The 18,700-nt window shown below is 44.1% G+C and overlaps 1 protein-coding gene across 2 annotated transcripts in view; it reads left to right on the top strand.

The window, feature by feature from the left end:
• Window positions 1-18,700, top strand: part of LOC120978498 (sodium- and chloride-dependent creatine transporter 1-like) — a 90,533-nt gene that overhangs the window by 29,463 nt on the left and 42,370 nt on the right. For both annotated transcript variants that reach the window (XM_040406664.1, XM_040406665.1), the window contains exon 2: window positions 17,122-17,364. In XM_040406664.1, the coding sequence (XP_040262598.1) occupies window positions 17,122-17,364 (243 nt within the window). The remainder of the gene's footprint in view (window positions 1-17,121; window positions 17,365-18,700) is intronic.

The raw sequence follows: 18,700 nt of genomic DNA, 5'->3' as shown, positions 1-18,700 counted from the left end.
CTATGCTGGGGATTTGTAGCTCTGTATCAGCAGGATAGCTTGAGGGTGACCAGCTTTACATATGTCTCCCATGTACTACTGGGCCCCGAAACATACTGCCCAACGATGTGGGGGTTTTTTCCCCCCAAGATTGTCCTGTAAAGCGGACGTCAAATGGGGCGGTACTTATGAAAATGTACCTTAAAATGTGCATTTCTAAAATATTTTGGGGGGGACGTTCCTGGCAGATTAGGCGAGGCAGGGAGAACTGACAATAGCAGGGTTGTTAGACCCTTCGCCAACACGGGCACCACCTATTGGGCCTCCGACTACCTAACAAATGTCCGTTAGTGCTACTGTGAGTGTAGGTTGTCACGTGTACGAAAGAGATTGCAGGAAGATAATAACGGGTGCTAATTTTTAATTAAGGGAGAGGTTATAGCACCCAGCGCTGCGGTGACAGATGGCCGGGATTACACGGAGCGCTTGTTTTGTTTGGCCCATGTAATAACCGTAATTTACCCAATGTTTCTCCTAGTAGCACGCAGCCGAGGGAAGCTGCACCAATGTGAGCGGCCGGTACCTGTCATAGATACTGAGCAGTGGATGTTACTATTTACCGTATGTTAATTAAAAAATATGGCTGGTGTAGAAGAGTTGTGTTTGTCACTTGGCAGAGCTCATTGTGATATTGATATGCATTATGAGGGGCTCTATTTAGAACTGCAAATAAACCTTCTGCGATATTCTGAGGCACTAACCATGAAACTCTAAAGAAATGACAAATTTAGCTCTGCTACATATATCTTTACCGCCACAGCAAATCTGAGTTTGCAAACTCGTCCTAAAATAGGGTGGATAACTTTACCTATGGCATTATGCATAAAGCTATCTTTAGTTTCTTCACATACTGTACCACAGTTTTCCTTAAAGGGGTATTCCCATCACAGACATTGGGGTCATATGGCTAGGATATGCCTCCACTGTCTGATAGGTGCGGGTCCCACCTCTGGGACCTGCACCTACAATGAGAACGGAGCGGGGAAATGAACGAAGGGCGCATTTCTATGGGGCCCGCTGAAAATAGCCGAGCGCTGGCTCGGCTATTTCTGTCTGCCTCATAGAAATGAATGGGAGCAGGGGCCGCGCGTGCGCAGTGCGCTCCTATTCACTTTTATGGCAGCAGCGCTTGGTGGTGGACGGATCCCGGGGTCCTCCAGCCACAGCTCTCCCCGCTCCGTTCTCCTTGTAGGTGTGGGTCGCAGAGATGGGACCTGCACGTATCTGACAATGGGGGCATATCCTAGCGATATGCCCCTATTTTCTGTGATGGGAATACCCCTTTAAGCTTTCCCTTTAGTTACTGCTGTTTTAACCTCTACAATATGAGGATCTTCTCAAGATGGCTCCTCTGCCAGTTCCCTGAGGCCAAAACTGCCTTCCCTCACTTCCCATACAGACTAAGCCAGCAGCTTCCTGCCAGCCAATCAGATTGGATTACTGAGAGACACGCCTCCTCAATCTGAAGCCTAATGCAGGCATGCAGTGTGAAGGACCGCCCCTCTGTCTTCTGTTTATACTAAAGGGAAGACAGACAAGCCATAGCAACGTTCTTTTAAGGGACCAGCGGAAAGGGACAGGGGACATTAATGAAAGCTGTTATTATAAGGTAATTACGGATCTTTTGGCAATCATTGACAGACTAAGGGCATTCACACGTTCGTAAGTGTTTTGCGGTCCGCACTTATGTATACATGCCATTTCTGATAAACTAGCAAATAAAAAAAATATGACAGTTACACTTTAAAATGTTTAAAAGAACCATATCTCTGTACATAGGAGCAGTATTATACATAGGAGCAGTATTATAGTATATAATTCAGACTCCTGTACTTCACTTGGTTTTCAAGATCAATGCTTTTATTATAAATTAAACGGCGGTTCCAGTCCAAAACGTTTTTCGGCGTATAGCCTTCTTCAGTACAACCGGTTTGAGCCGCATAGGTGAAAAGAAAAAAGCATAAAGTTGGAGGACCCTCAGTGGGTGGCAGGACGCTGCAGCGATGAGGGGCTCTATGGCCCTGTATGGCAAGCGATGTAGTAAGGCAGTAGCCTAAGAAGAGAGGCGCCAGTATTATAGTAGTTATATTCTTGTACATAGGAGCAGTATTATAGTAGTTATATTCTTGTACATAGGAGCGGTATTATAGTAGTTATATTCTTGTACATAGGAGGCAGTATTATAGTAGTTATATTCTTGTACATAGGGGCAGTATTATAGTAGTTATATTCCTGTACATAGGGGCAGTATTATAGTAGTTATATTCTTGTATATAGGAGCAGTATTATAGTAGTTATATTCTTGTACATAGGAGCAGTATTATAGTAGTTATATTCTTATACATAGGAGACAGTATTATAGTAGTTATATTCTTGTACATAGGAGCAGTATTATAGTAGTTATATTCTTGTACATAGGAGGCAGTATTATAGTAGTTATATTCTTGTACATAGGAGGCACTATTATAGTAGTTATATTCTTGTACATAGGAGCAGTATTATAGTAGTTATATTCTTGTACATAGGAGGCAGTATTATAGTAGTTATATTCTTGTACATAGGAGGCAGTATTATAGTAGTTATATTCTTGTACACAGGAGCAGTATTATAGTAGTTATATTCTTGTACATAGGAGGCAGTATTATAGTAGTTATATTCTTGTACATAGGAGGCAGTATTATAGTAGTTATATTCTTGTACATAGGAGCAGTATTATAGTAGTTATATTCTTGTACATAGGAGGCAGTATTATAGTAGTTATATTTTTGTACATAGGAGGCAGTATTATAGTAGTTATATTCTTGTACATAGGAGGCAGTATTATAGTAGTTATATTCTTGTACATAGGAGGCAGTATTATAGTAGTTATATTCTTGTACATAGGAGCAGTATTATAGTAGTTATATTCTTGTACATAGGAGGCAGTATTATAGTAGTTATATTCTTGTACATAGGAGCAGTATAATAATAGTTATATTCTTGTACATAGGAGCAGTATTATAGTAGTTATATACTTGTACATAGGAGGCAGTATTATAGTAGTTATATTCTTGTATATAGAAGGCAGTATTATAGTAGTTATATTCTTGTACATAGGAGCAGTATTATAGTTGTTATATTCTTGTACATACGAGGCAGTATTATAGTAGTTATATTCTTGTACATAGGAGGCAGTATTATAGTAACATAGTAACATATTAACATAGTACATAAGGCCGAAAAAAGACATTTGTCCATCCAGTTCGGCCTTGTTTCCTGCAAGTTGATCCAGAGGAAGGCAAAAAACCCTGTGAGGTAGAAGCCAATTTCCTCCACTTTAGGGGAATAAAAAATTCCTCCCCGACTCCAATCAGGCAATCAGAATAACTCCCTGGACTAACGACCCCTCTCTAGTAGCTATAGCCTGCAATATTATTAAGCTCCAGAAATACATCCAGGCCCCTCTTGAATTCCTTTATTGTACTCACCATCACCACCTCCTCAGGCAGAGAGCTCCATAGTCTCACTGCTCTTACCGTAAAGAATCCTCTTCTATGTTTGTGTACAAACCTTCTTTCCTCCAGACGCAGAGGATGTCCCTTCGTCACAGTCACAGTCCTGGGGATAAATAGCTGATGGGATAGATCTCTGTACTGACCCCTGATATATTTATACATATTAATTAGATCTCCCCTCAGTCGTCTTTTTTCTAAAGTGAATAACCCTAATTTTGATAATCTTTCAGGGTACTGTAGTTGCCCCATTCCAGTTATTACTTTAGTTGCCCTCCTCTGAACCCTCTCCAGAGTAGTTATATTCTTGTACAGAGGAGCAGTATTATAGTAGTTATATTCTTGTACATAGGAGCAGTATTATAGTAGTTATATTCTTGTACATAGGAGCAGTATTATAGTAGTTATATTCTTGTACATAGGAGCAGTATTATAGTAGTTATACTCTTGTACATAGGAGCAGTATTATAGTAGTTATATTCTTGTACATAGGAGGCAGTATTATAGTAGTTATATTCTTGTACATAGGAGGCAGTATTATAGTAGATATATTCTTGTAGATAGGGGCAGTATTATAGTAGTTATATTCTTGTACATAGGAGGCAGTATTATAGTAGTTATATTCTTGTACATAGGAGCAGTATTATAGTAGTTATATTCTTGTACATAGGAGCAGTATTATAGTAGTTATATTCTTGTACATAGGAGGCAGTATTATAGTAGTTATATTCTTTATCAAATTTCTTTTTATTTGAGAAAAATACACAGTCATGTAGAGAGTCATGCATCTTGTGTCCAGACGCAGCTGGATAAGTGAATATTCAGCAAACACATTATATTCAAAATGATTGCATACACGACTTCAGATAATGGAGTGACATATGCAAACAAATATCTGACGAGGGGGGGGGGCTATAACAAGACAAAGGAAGGTGGGTTGGGGGAGAGAGGGGAGGGGAAGAGTTGGATGTCAATCAAAATCTTAAGTCAAGACATATCTAAGCCTAGAATTTGCGGTAGAGCTTCCAGGGAGACCATAGTTTTACAAAAACTGCTCTCGATTGATTTTCCCAGTGGGCTAGTTCTTCAAACCGATATAGTTGGTCAATTTTTTCCGTCCACATCAAGAACGAAGGAGCTGATTCATTTTTCCACAATAGAGGGATCAGCAGTCGAGCTGCTGTAATAAGCATGGTTTGTAGGTTATACTTTGAGGGAGTTAGCGTGCCATTTGGACACCAGAGCAGCAGGAGTTTTGCGTCTAAGGTAATCTGGCTATTACATATCCTGTTTATAGCTGCTTCTACTTCAACCCAAAACGGTTTTATTTTCCCGCAGCTCCACCAAATATGAGATAAAGAACCAATGTCTCCTCCACACCTCCAGCAACTGTTTGGGATAGCGGGATTGAGCTTGTGAAGGAATTCCGGTGTCTTATACCATCTTGTAAGTAATTTATAAGAGTTTGCCTGTATTCTAATACAACGGTTGAAACCATGTGAGTGTGTGAGGATGAAGGCTTTTTCAGGTTCAGACAGGGACAGGGACAGCTCCTTCTCCCAGGCTGCAAGGAACCACAGATCTGGAGGTGCGGAGGAGAGTAGCTCCCTGTAGAAAGTGGAGAGAGGTTTCTTGGGGAGAAGGGCGTTAGAGATTTTCCCCTCCAACCAAGAGGGATCTACCGTAGGCCTGGGAAAAGATTCCAAAAGCGCCAAATCTTTCTTAAAAGCCATAAGCGCTAGGAAGGAGGCTCCCTGAACCCTAGGGATTTCATATATTTTACTCCAATTTAAGGCACCTGATGCAGTTATGATGTCTTTCAGTTTAAAGTTAGGTAGTAAAGCCCAAATTCCTGTTACATCAGAGGTGGTAGGGTGAACGTGTGCCTGCAGCAGCTCTAAGGGGAGACTCAAGCTTGGGAACCTAAGGGTTGAGGACCCATACAGTTTAGTCCATTCCAGTAACAGACCCTTCCATAAGGGCGAGGTAAACTTATTATTAGCAGTACATTTGCGTAAGCCCCATAGAACTAACTTGTCCCTATATGAAAGCAAATCACACTCCAGTCGGGAGACAAGGCCGAGAGGGCGCCAAGAGATGAGGCTCAAAGCTCTGTTCAGCATCGATGCTTTATAGTAAAGGTAGATGTCGGGTAGGCCGAAGCCTCCCAACCTTCTCTCCCGAGTGAGAGTGGCATAAGCCAACCTGGGGGACTTACCAGACCAAACAAAGGTTGAGATGACCCTGCGGACCTCCACAAAGAAGGAATGGGGTAGCCAGATAGGAAGTGTTTGGATGAGATAGAGCAGTCTGGGAACAATAAAAGCTTTAATGAAGTTTTTCCGCCCAATCCAAGAGATAAACGGAAGTTTTAGAGAGTGTAAGTGTGCTCTAATGGATTTCAGTAAGGGGACATAATTTAACTCGAAAAGATCTTCTGGTTTTGCTGAGATATGGGTACCTAGAAAAGGAATTGACTTAGTGGCCCACGAAAAAGCAGCGGAACCTTTAAGCGTGTCTACAGTAGCGGGTGGGCAAGAAATATTCAAGGCCTGTGACTTAGTGTAGTTGATCTTAAAATTTGAGACCGCTCCATATTCTTCAAAAAGGGCTTGAAGTCTGGGGAAGGAGGTTAGAGGGTTGGACGTTATGACCAAAAGGTCGTCTGCAAAAGCGGCCGTTAGATGGGTATGCGACCCCAAGGTGATCCCCTTAATGTCCGGATCTTGCCTGATCCTGGCCAGCAGGGTCTCCATGACAATAACAAAGAGGGCAGGTGAGAGTGGGCACCCCTGCCTCGTCCCATTAGTAATGGGAAAAGCTGGAGAGAGTGTCCCATTAATCCGTATTCTGGCAGAGGGGAGCGAATAAAGTGAGAAAACGGATTGGATGAACTGGTCCGGAAGGCCGAACTTCGACAGTGCCCGAGACATGAATTGCCAGCTGATCCTGTCAAAAGCCTTCTCTGCGTCTGTACTGAGAAGAGCTAAGGGTATTGAGTGCTGACGAGCATGCGTGATCAATTGTATGACACGGACCGTATTCTCACTCCCCTGCCTGCCAGAGACGAACCCCACCTGCTCCTCGTTGATGATGCCAGGGAGAACCGACTGAATCCGTTGAGCCAAAATTTTGGCCCACCACTTCACATCCGTATTTAGAAGCGAGATAGGACGGTAACTCCCGCAATTTAGGGGGTCCTTATTTTCCTTATGGATTACCGTGATATGGGCTGAAAGCGATTGGGGAGGGAGGGAGCCCCCTTGGAGTAAATAGTTACATAAGGTATTAAAATGGGGAATTAGGGTCTGCTTAAAGGTTTTGTAATAAGAGATGGTAAAACCATCAGGGCCTGGGCTTTTCCCTGAGGGTATGGAGGAGAGAACCTTACCAATTTCATCGTCTGTGATAGGAGATAAGAGCTGGGCTGACTGAGCTGGGGTAATAGTAGGTAACTGGAGGGAGGAGAGAAACTTCTCAGATGCCTCGCCTAATTGAGCTGGTGACATATTATCTGGTGTTTTAAGGTTGTATAGGTCCCTATAGAAGGCACAGAAGGTCTTTGCTATGTCTGGAGTTCCTTTATGAAGGACGCCTTTGTCATCTTTAACTGCAGCAATAAAGGAGTCCGTGTTTTGTTTCTTCACTAAAGCGGACATTAATCTATTCCCTTTGTCCCCGTGCGCATAGGAGCGGAACTTGGCTCTAAGTAAAAGCTTAGCTGACGTGACATTTAGCAGGTTCTTGAGCTTAGTACGGGCTTCTGAGAGCTCCAAGGCACAGCTAAGGGCCTGGGAGGCTTTGTGCGTTAGCTCTAGAGCCTGAATCTGGGAGAGAAGTGTCGCCACAGCCTGATCCCGTTGTTTTTTAATATGTGCACCTAAGGCTATTAGTTCTCCTCTCAGGACCGCTTTATGGGTTTCCCAAATAATGGACGGGGAGGGAGCATCAGGGCCTGAGGTATTAGATGTGAAGAAATCCGTTATGATAGAAGATAATTTCGCGGCATGGGAGGGGTCAGAGATGATGGTCTCATTAATGCGCCAATTCCATTCCCTCTTTGGGAGGTCCAGCAGGGACACACTCAAAAATACCGGAGCGTGGTCAGACAGGGTGATGTTCCCTATGTGAGAATTGATAACTCTATTAGCACAGGATTTAGATAAAAATAGGTAGTCTAATCTGTGATAGGACAATTTAGCAGCTGAATAGAAGGAAAAGTCCCTACCAGTAGGATTTGTGGTGCGCCAGATATCTAGAACCCCTAACCTCTGTAGGGCTATCTTAAGGCGCCGCAACCGGGCATGTGTAATGGCAGACTTCCCATTAGAAGAATCTAATGCAGGATCAAGGGTAGCATTAAAATCACCTCCTAAAATAACCATTCCCTCCTTAAAGGAGGATAGTAGGCCCAGGGTCTGAACGAGCCAAGCAACCTGCCCTCTATTGGGAGCATATACAGTTGCCAGGGTAACAGGAGTGTCAGCGATAGTGCCCTTAACAAACAGGTAACGACCCTCAGGGTCTGCAGAGACGGCAGAATGCTTAAAGGGGAGCTGTTTGTGGATCGCTATGCTGACACCCCTGCTAGCCGAACTATACGTGCTGTGGAACCACTGAGGAAATCTTTTGGGGGGCAATTTAGGAATCTTACCCTCTTTGAAATGGGTTTCTTGGAAGAATGCTATAGACACTTTATCCCTCTGTAACAGGGCCAGGATTTGGGACCGTTTGCAAGGCTCGTTCATTCCCCGGGCGTTAAATGAAGAAATCACAATAGACGACATTCTGAAATAGAAAGCAGACAATCAGCAATTGATAATGCAAAACATGACATCTGATGGTGAGGGGGGGGGTGAGACACATGAGGGGAGGAGGGGAGACAAACAGGTAAGGTACATAGCAATAGTGCAAATACATTTTGCGAAAAGAGCTCTACTGAGCACCTGACTACACGACCCTTACTCATCACGGCTACCAGCCGGGGTCTGTCAGGTGGGGGGTCCCGCAGAGCTATAGAGGGCCATTGACTGGCCATCTAACAAGGAAAAGGGGGTGACCCAAAGGTGATACCGGGTTAACCCCTGCAAACTAGAAATGAACAGGCAATAGACAAGGTCCATAACTTTAAGTGAACCAGAAGAAATTCTGGAACTCAATAAGCATCAGCCGCACGCTGAAACAATATTTTCCACAACAGGTGGACATGGCTGGCCTAAATTCAGGTCAACATCTCTCAGGGAACAGAGAAGCTCCAGGGCAAGTCACCATAAGGCACTAAGTCCCAGGTATTTCAAATGGAGCAGGAACAGAACAGAGATCCCTTCAAGATCTTCATGCTCAGGTAGGAGGGTGATCAGACTTCTCAGCCCTGGCCTTGGGCGACCTTTTATTATAAACAGGGCGCCATTCTGCTGCCTGGGGTGGCGGGAGAGGAGGATCTGCCATGTCGGCCGGCATCCATGAAGGGATCTCGATCGGGCTCAGCCCTAGTTGAGCCCAGCTAGCATGAAGATCCCTCGGCGATCGGATGGAGATCTGACGCCCGTTCTTGAGGATTGCGATCCCGAACGGGTATAGCCACCGGAACGGGGTAGCTGCTGCTCTGAGGGCATCCAAGAGCGGCTTAAGGATGCGCCGCTTAGCTAAAGTAGAAGGGGCCAGGTCCTGGAAGAACATGACCGGCGTACCTTCATACTGCAGATGATCCGTTTCTCTCCCAGCTCTCATGAGTGCTGCAGTATCGACGAAACTCAGGAGGCCGCAGATGACGTCGCGTGGGGGATCGGTGTTCTTAGGTTTGGGCCTAAGCGCTCTGTGTATTCGCTCAATAACGATCCGATCCGCTCTCTCAGGCCCCAGCAGGTCGGAAAATAGCTCATGCGCCACTTTCTCTAGCGCTTCGCTGGCAAAGGATTCTGGGAGCCCGCGAATCCTTAGATTCCTCCTGCGGCTCCGGTTCTCCTGGTCCTCGACCCTCAGGAGCGCCTCATTCAGCAGGTCAGTGTGGGAGTTGAGTGCCTTGTATGTTCTCTCCTCTCTCCGGAGAGCCGCCTCCTGCGCGCCTTCCAGATCCGACACCCGGTGACCCATGTTCCGGAGATCCTCTTTAATCTCAGACAGGTCCCTCTTAATAGGGGCTAAAGCCGCATTCATCACTTCCAAAAGTGCCGCTTTAGTGAATGAGCCCCTCTGCTTCCTCGATTTGTTAGTCGAGGCATCTGAGACACTGCCGCCATCTGTGTCTTCCTCCATGTCAGATGCCTGGGCTGGAGCGGGCGCCATCTTGGGGGTCTCAGCCGACCTCAGCTTCGGTTGCTTATTAGCAAATTGATCCATGTCAGGCTGTCTGGATCTCACAGGAGTCGAATCCCCTTGATCTTTAAATCGATCCCTGCCCGTTTTGCCCATCCTAGCGGTGCTGTGAGCTTATTTTAGGGGTTAATTCGCCGGTAAGGTTGAGGAGCTCAGCAACTTGCAGCCATCCAGCTACACAGCCAGGCTCCGCCCCCATAGTAGTTATATTCTTGTACATAGGAGGCAGTATTATAGTAGTTATATTCTTGTACATAGGAGCAGTATTATAGTAGTTATATTCTTGTACATAGGAGCAGTATTATAGTAGTTATATTCTTGTACATAGGAGCAGTATTATAGTAGTTATATTCTTGTACATAGGAGGCAGTATTATAGTAGTTATATTCTTGTACATAGGAGCAGTATTATAGTAGTTATATTCTTGTACATAGGAGCAGTATTATAGTAGTTATATTCTTGTACATAGGAGGCAGTATTATAGTAGTTATATTCTTGTACATAGGAGGCAGTATTATAGTAGTTATATTCTTGTACATAGGAGCAGTATTATAGTAGTTATATTCTTGTACATAGGAGCAGTATTATAGTAGTTATATTCTTGTACATAGCAGCAGTATTATAGTAGTTATATTCTTGTACATAGGAGCAGTATTATAGTAGTTATATTCTTGTACATAGGAGCAGTATTATAGTAGTTATATTCTTGTACATAGGAGCAGTATTATAGTAGTTATATTCTTGTCCATAGGAGCAGTATTATAGTAGTTATATTCTTGTCCATAGGAGGCAGTATTATAGTAGTTATATTCTTGTCCATAGGAGAGGATAGACGTGTGCTGCTGAGCTCTCTGCAGGGAGGGGGCATGGCTTCTGACCCAGGTGGAGGGGAGGGAAGCTGGGCTGATGATCCTGGGAAAGCCCAGAGCCTGGAGTGTGGCCTGCAGCATGGAGAGGAGAGTTTGGAAATGGTGGCTGGTGAGTCTTCTGAATGTAGCATTGTTTCTGACTTAAACATAAATGTGACCAGGAAAAATGTATTTAAACTTGAAATGAAGATCCACAGATTAAGAGATGAAATGAGCAAAGAGTCTGATCCTAAAACAAAGCTTATGAAGTGTGAGTGTCTGGATGATTGCACACGTGGCTGTACTGGAGGAAGATAAAAGTATAATATCTAAAATACAAAACTGGGCAAGTGACAAAAAGAAAGAATCTAGAGCCCATGTTGTGAAAAGGAGAGAAATTCTTAGAAAAAAAAGAAACTGAATATGAGACTGGTCGCAATGTTGTGAAGCAGAGGAACCCTATAATATATGGGGGAGGGGGAGGGGGAGGGGGGGGCAGAGATTGGAGGATCACAGCTCTTGTGTGAACCATGTTTGGGGTCTGAGCCATCAACCTCTGCAAATGCTGCAGAACAAAGTGTGCCAGATAGCAAGGGGTTAAGCACAGTGGACTTTGTTTGTAGCACTGATGAATTTAATTCTAGTGTCAGTCCTGTGATTCAGCAAGAAAACTCTATGTGCTGATATGGTCAGTGAGACCCCGCTCAGTGCTGCGAGCGACAATTCACCCCTAATTGAACCAACTACACAGCGTGCAGCAGAGGTTACAGACATTGTACAGGACCCTCAGCTCTCCACAGCGCAGACAGGACTATCTGCAGCTGAGGAGAGGCCGAGTACAGATCCATCTGCTGAACAACCTCAGTACAGGAGACCGTTCTCTAATGTCACCAGGCCGGCGAACCCCCCACCTCAGAGGAGGAACGTAGTCAGAATCAGGTTCACAGGACCAGAGGAGAACATCACCTCCAGACTGTATATTGGGAAAGTTCTTCTGAAAGAGTTCATGAAGTTTAAGGCTTCTGAGGTGGACGCTCTGATCCATTTTCCTTCCACCAGGAATTATGATGTCAGCTTTAAGCTTCAGTACAGTCTGGATTTATTCTGGAGCATTTATAATGATACTAAAGAGAACAAGATTTGGGAGCACCTCAGATTAATCCAGCTGTCTAGGCCCCAGGTGGTCACGGCCACTGTCCTCTTCCAGTCAGAGGTGGTCGCGCTGGCCGATCTGGAGCTCTGGCTGAACAGACAGTGTATAGTAGAAAGCCGGCCAGCAAAAATCTATGATGAGGAGGGTATACGGAATGGGGGCTACACTGTCAGAGTTCAGCTCGTCCAACACAAGGGGGTGACCCGCCATCTGCCGCACTCCTTCTACCTGGGGTCTGAGAGAGGGATATGTTATTACCCTGGGCAGCCGCGCCTGTGCCATAGATGTGGGGGCAGACACTTCGCCCACAGCTGCTCTCACACCAAGTGCTAATTATGTGGACAGTTGGGGCATGTAAAGGACAAGTGCCCAGGCCCGGTCATCTGTAACCTGTGCTTAGGACAGGGCCACACGTTCCGGGACTGTCCGCACGCAGAACACAACAAGATTACTGAGGAGATGTTCACAGAAAACATGGAGGAAGACCAGGAGGATGTCGCTACAACTACAGATGTAGTCCCTGAAACTGTCAATCCCAATGCTGTTAGAAGGCAAGGTACCAGTGACCCTGCTGTAGAGACTGATCTGCCACCCATGGGTGCTGCTTCACAAATATCACCAGCCACCGAAGAGAAATTCCTTCCAAGAAGCAAAATATTCAAAAAAGTTATCAGTGAATTACCGAAACAAAAGCTCAGCACGCCTGAAGAACCAGCTGCCACCAAAGCACCTGAACAGAGGCCCTGCGTGTCTACAGAACCAGCCAACCCTGCAGGGGTCACACTTGTAAAACCAACTGATCCAGCCACAGAGACTATGTCCACAGAGCCAGCTGCTCCAGCCACAGAGACCATGTCCACAGAGCCAGCTGCTCCAGCCACAGAGACTATGTCCACAGAGCCAGCTGCTCCAGCCACAGAGACCATGTCCACAGAGCCAGCTGCTCCAGCCACAGAGACCCTGTCCACAGAGCCAGCTGCTCCAGCCACAGAGACCCTGTCCACAGAGCCAGCTGCTCCAGCCACAGAGACCATGTCCACAGAGCCAGCTGCTCCAGCCACAGAGACCATGTCCACAGAGACAGCTGCTCCAGCCACAGAGACCCTGTCCACAGAGCCAGCTGCTCCAGCCACAGAGACCATGTCCACAGAGCCAGCTGCTCCAGCCACAGAGACCCTGTCCACAGAGCCAGCTGCTCCAGCCACAGAGACCCTGTCCACAGAGCCAGCTGCTCCAGCCACAGAGACCCTGTCCACAGAGCCAGCTGCTCCAGCCACAGAGACCATGTCCACAGAGCCAGCTGCTCCAGCCACAGAGACCATGTCCACAGAGACAGCTGCTCCAGCCACAGAGACCCTGTCCACAGAGCCAGCTGCTCCAGCCACAGAGACTATGTCCACAGAGCCAGCTGCTCCAGCCACAGAGACCATGTCCACAGAGCCAGCTGCTCCAGCCACAGAGACCCTGTCCACAGAGCCAGCTGCTCCAGCCACAGAGACCCTGTCCACAGAGCCAGCTGCTCCAGCCACAGAGACCATGTCCACAGAGACAGCTGCTCCAGCCACAGAGACCCTGTCCACAGAGCCAGCTGCTCCAGCCACAGAGACCCTGTCCACAGAGCCAGCTGCTCCAGCCACAGAGACCCTGTCCACAGAGCCAGCTGCTCCAGCCACAGAGACCCTGTCCACAGAGCCAGCTGCTCCAGCCACAGAGACCCTGTCCACAGAGCCAGCTGCTCCAGCCACAGAGACCAGTCTGGATGATGATGGGTTCCAGATAGTAAAAAGGAAAAACTGCACAGTAAAGAGAACACCTGAGCTATCGGTACTGGAAGTAGCTTCTGGACGTTACAGTGCACTGGGAGGAGATCAGAAGGAAGAGGCACAAATGGAGAAAGTTCATTCACTCCATCCTGAGGATGACCGTCAGAAAGAAGATCTTGTTTCCTCAGTGTCCACCAAAAGATGGGGCATTACAGGTCACAGCAGTGGGAGGAGGAAAAAAGGGCAAAGAAGTTTAAGTGACCTGAATAAGACTGCAAATAACCTCTTAATGTGAACAGTGTAAAGAATAAGAACAGGCGGCAGGCGAGTTTCTCAGGAGAGATCTGATGTCTTCTCCATCCATACAGGAGACTTATCTGAAGAGCAATGCTCATGAGTTTGCAGCCGGGAGACAAGAGGCGTCTTTCTGGTCCTTTGTGCTGGAGAGAAATGATTGTGCGATAAGATAGAAGTTGAGAAAAATAACTGCAATAATGTGTAGTGGAAGAACGTCCATGTGTCAGCATCTGTATAATGTTTGTGATGTAACTTTATTTAATTTATTTTCTATGACTTTATTGTAAATATATTGTAATATTTTGTTGCTTGAGTTTAAATAAAGAGATCATTATAGTAGTTATATTCTTGTACATAGGAGGCAGTATTATAGTAGTTATATTCTTGTACATAGGAGCGGTATTATAGTAGTTATATTCTTGTACATAGGAGCAGTATTATAGTGGTTATATTCTTGTACATAGGAGGCAGTATTATAGTAGTTATATTCTTATACATAGGAGGCAGTAATATAGTAGTTATATTCTTGTACATAGGAGCAGTATTATAGTAGTTATATAGTTATATTCTTGTACATAGGAGCAGTATTATAGTAGTTATATTCTTGTACATAGGAGGCAGTATTATAGTAGTTATATTCTTGTACATGGGAGGCAGTATTATAGTAGTTATATTCTTGTACATAGGAGCAGTATTATAGTAGTTATATTCTTGTACATAGGAGCAGTATTATAGTAGTTATATTCTTGTACATAGGAGGCAGTATTATAGTAGTTATATTCTTGTACATAGGAGGCAGTATTATAGTAGTTATATTCTTGTACATAGGAGCAGTATTATAGCAGTTATATTCTTGTACATAGGAGACAGTATTATAGTAGTTATATTCTTGTACATAGGAGGCAGTATTATAGTAGTTATATTCTTGTACATAGGAGGCAGTATTATAGTAGTTATATTCTTGTACATAGGAGGCAGTATTATAGTAGTTATATTCTTATACATAGGAGGCAGTATTATAGTAGTTATATTCTTGTACATAGGGGCAGTATTATAGTAGTTATATTCTTGTACATAGGAGGCAGTATTATAGTAGTTATATTCTTGTACATAGGAGGCAGTATTATAGTAGTTATATTCTTGTACATAGGAGGCAGTATTATAGTAGTTATATTCTTGTACATAGGAGGCAGTATTATAGTAGTTATATTCTTGTACATAGGAGGCAGTATTATAGTAGTTATATTCTTGTACATAGGAGGCAGTATTATAGTAGTTATATTCTTGTACATAGGAGCAGTATTATAGTAGTTATATTCTTGTACATAGGAGGCAGTATTATAGTAGTTATATTCTTGTACATAGGAGCGGTATTATAGTAGTTATATTCTTGTACATAGGAGGCAGTATTATAGTAGTTATATTCTTGTACATAGGAGGCAGTATTATAGTAGTTATATTCTTGTACATAGGAGCAGTATTATAGTAGTTATATTCTTGTACATAGGAGCAGTATTATAGTAGTTATATTCTTGTACATAAGAGTAGTATTATAGTAGTTATATTCTTGTACATAGGAGCAGTATTATAGTAGTTATATTCTTGTACATAGGAGCAGTATTATAGTGGTTATATTCTTGTACATAGGAGGCAGTATTATAGTAGTTATATTCTTATACATAGGAGGCAGTAATATAGTAGTTATATTCTTGTACATAGGAGCAGTATTATAGTAGTTATATAGTTATATTCTTGTACATAGGAGCAGTATTATAGTAGTTATATTCTTGTACATAGGAGACAGTATTATAGTAGTTATATTCTTGTATATATGAGCAGTATTATAGTAGTTATATTCTTGTACATAGGAACAATATTATAGTAGTTATATTCTTGTATATGGGAGGCAGTATTATAGTAGTTATATTCTTGTACATAGAGGCAGTATTATAGTAGTTATATTCTTGTATATGGGAGGCAGTATTATATTAGTTATATTCTTGTACATAGAGGCAGTATTATATGTTCTTGCCCATTGGAGACTGCATTGTAGAACTGACAGTAATAATGTTAGATGATGTTTCTCTGTTCTATATTGTGACTGGTGTTTAATAATATACTGTGCAGTTTGCATTATCTTTAATTCGCCATAAATATTTAAAGTTTCTATATATATCTCAATGCAATTATACCGAATCAATATTGGTGAACGAACAGAATCTCTAGGAAAGGGAGTAACATTTTGTGAGGAAATGCAATAAGCACAACTGGAGAAGGCAGATGAGTCCTTGTAAATGACATGAAGAGTATTGATCAGTTCTGTTCTGTTCTGTCTCCAAGGCCAAGACACACTGAAATAACCCATTGACCTTCCTGACAATTGTTTGTGATCTCATGTTTATTCTGTCCCCTCCCCCCTTGCTGCTAGGGCTATTATGTAGCTTCTGTAGGTCACTATAAGCCAAGAATTTCCCCCACCTCATCCTCCGAAATCATTCTGTGCCGAATACTTTCTTAATATACCTTCTAGGCGGTGAACGCTGCTCCAAATCCCCTGCATAGGCATAAAGTGAAGTAAAAAATGTCTGCAGTCACCACTAGGGGGAGCTTAGAGGCCTGTATGGTACTTCACTCATGGTAGATCCACATTTTTTCCCTTCTAATGTTAACCTATGGGCATTGCATTAAATTACTTTGCCTTTGTCGGATATCGCAGAACCCCGGCCTTATACTTCTGTTAACAGAGCTCTGATATAAATTTGTTCAATTGGAGAAACTAATTAGGAGATAATTGTTAACCAATTAGGAGTGCAATTACATGAAGTAATGTCTGTGCAGTACAGTGAGAACTAATTATGATCATAAGTAACAACGTATAATTATTATCCAGGTGATATGTGATTTATAGAGGAGTTATACTACAGTGCCAATTCCCCTACATAGAAATAGAGAAGAATGATAAAACTTTTTTTCTGCCTGCAGCCACCACTAGAGGGAGCTCATGAGCTTGCTGCACACCCTGTTATGACTGCGCAGAATGCATGAACAGTCTGCAGAGCGCTCCCTCTAGTGGTGGCTGCAGAGACATATTATCTTTTAGCTCTCTGTTTTTGGAGCTGTGTGTCGGAATGATATGACGTCAGGATATATTTAAACAGAAATAATAATTGTAACTGTGACCTAACATGGAGATGTGTTGTCTTGTTTTTCTGCAGAGAAAGATGGGAGCTCTGGGGTCCCAGAAATGGAGGGATCGGAGCCAGCAGGTGGCGGGGAAACAGATGAAAAGGCTGTCGTCGCTCCTCTGGTGCTGCCTGCTATGGGACCAGTCAAAATACCCATCCCAGAGAGAGAGACGTGGACCCGTCAGATGGATTTCATCATGTCTTGTGTGGGTTTTGCTGTTGGCTTGGGAAATGTATGGAGATTTCCGTACCTCTGCTACAAGAATGGTGGAGGTAAGAGACTAACTAACTATCTATCTATCTATCTATCTCCTATCTATCTATCTATCTATCTAATTATCTGTCTATCTCATATCTGTCTATCTTATATCTATCTATCTATTATCTATCTATTATCTATCTATCTATCTATGTATCTATCTATTATCTATCTATCTATCTATCTATCTATCTATCTATCTATCTATCTATCTATCTTATATCTATCTATCTATCTCATATCTATCTATCTATCTATCTATCTCATCTATCTATCTATCTATCTATCTATCTATCTATCTATCTATCTATCCCATATCTATCTATCTATCTATCCCATATCTATCTATCTATCTATCTATCTATCTATCTATCTTATATCTATCTATCTATCTATCAAATCAAATCAAATCAGCTTTATTGGCAGGACTAAATACATTTTAGCGTTGCCAAAGCAAGTGGGAAATAATTGGGTAGGGTTGGGAGATGGGGACACATCCAGGGTGGGGGTATAGGAGTCCATGGTATATCAGGCTCCTCTCAGTCTATGGCAGGCAGTAATATATTGTGCTGCTGTGGCCGCTGTGTTCTCCTCTTCCCCCAGCAGTATGGAGAGTCTCTCTTCCTCCTCCATGGAGGTGAAGTCTGGGCAGTAGGGTGACCACGTGTCCCGGTTTGCCCGGGATCGTCCCGTAATTTACGTTTTTGTCCCGTGTCCCGGGAGCCTTCAAACCGGGACAATAGAGAGTCCCGGAATCAACTGCCTGCCAGTCTGCAACATTCACTGCCGCTGCTGCCGCAGTGCTGTTGTAATTAATTCATCCTAAATCACTGGTTGCTACGGCTGCCCCGCTTGGCGTGTAGCAACCAGTGACGTCACCATGTCCCGCTCTCTCTGCGGCTCCGACTCCACACCCTGCACACTGCACGCAGCTGCCCCAGCAAGTGAGAAGAAGAAAACCCTGCGCCGCCCCCGCCGCCTCCTCCTTCACTCCCCAGAGACGTCACGTGGTGTCCCCAAAGCCAATAGGCGGCCGCCGTCGCTCAGGTACAAGATTCAAACTGTGCCTGTCTCCTGGAGACACAGCAACACCGGGGAGAGGCGACCGGGCCGGGGACATGGAGCACTGCATCATAGGCCCGGGCCCCTACAGAGCTACCAAGCTGGTGAGATAGGGTGACCACGTGTCCCACCGGCTGCCAGACGCCAGTGCCTCCTCGAGTCCTGACTGGAAGAACACCGGCGCAAGACTGCCCTGCCCTGCTCCACCACCACCAGTGACCAGATGAGGAGACAGTCACTCCATCTCCATTATATGACTCCAAAAGGTGAGCAAATAGGGGCAATTGA

The sequence above is a fragment of the Bufo bufo genome, chromosome 9 (assembly GCF_905171765.1).
Source record: "Bufo bufo chromosome 9, aBufBuf1.1, whole genome shotgun sequence".
Classification (NCBI taxonomy): domain Eukaryota; kingdom Metazoa; phylum Chordata; class Amphibia; order Anura; family Bufonidae; genus Bufo; species Bufo bufo.
This window is presented reverse-complemented; position numbering and strand designations above follow the sequence as displayed.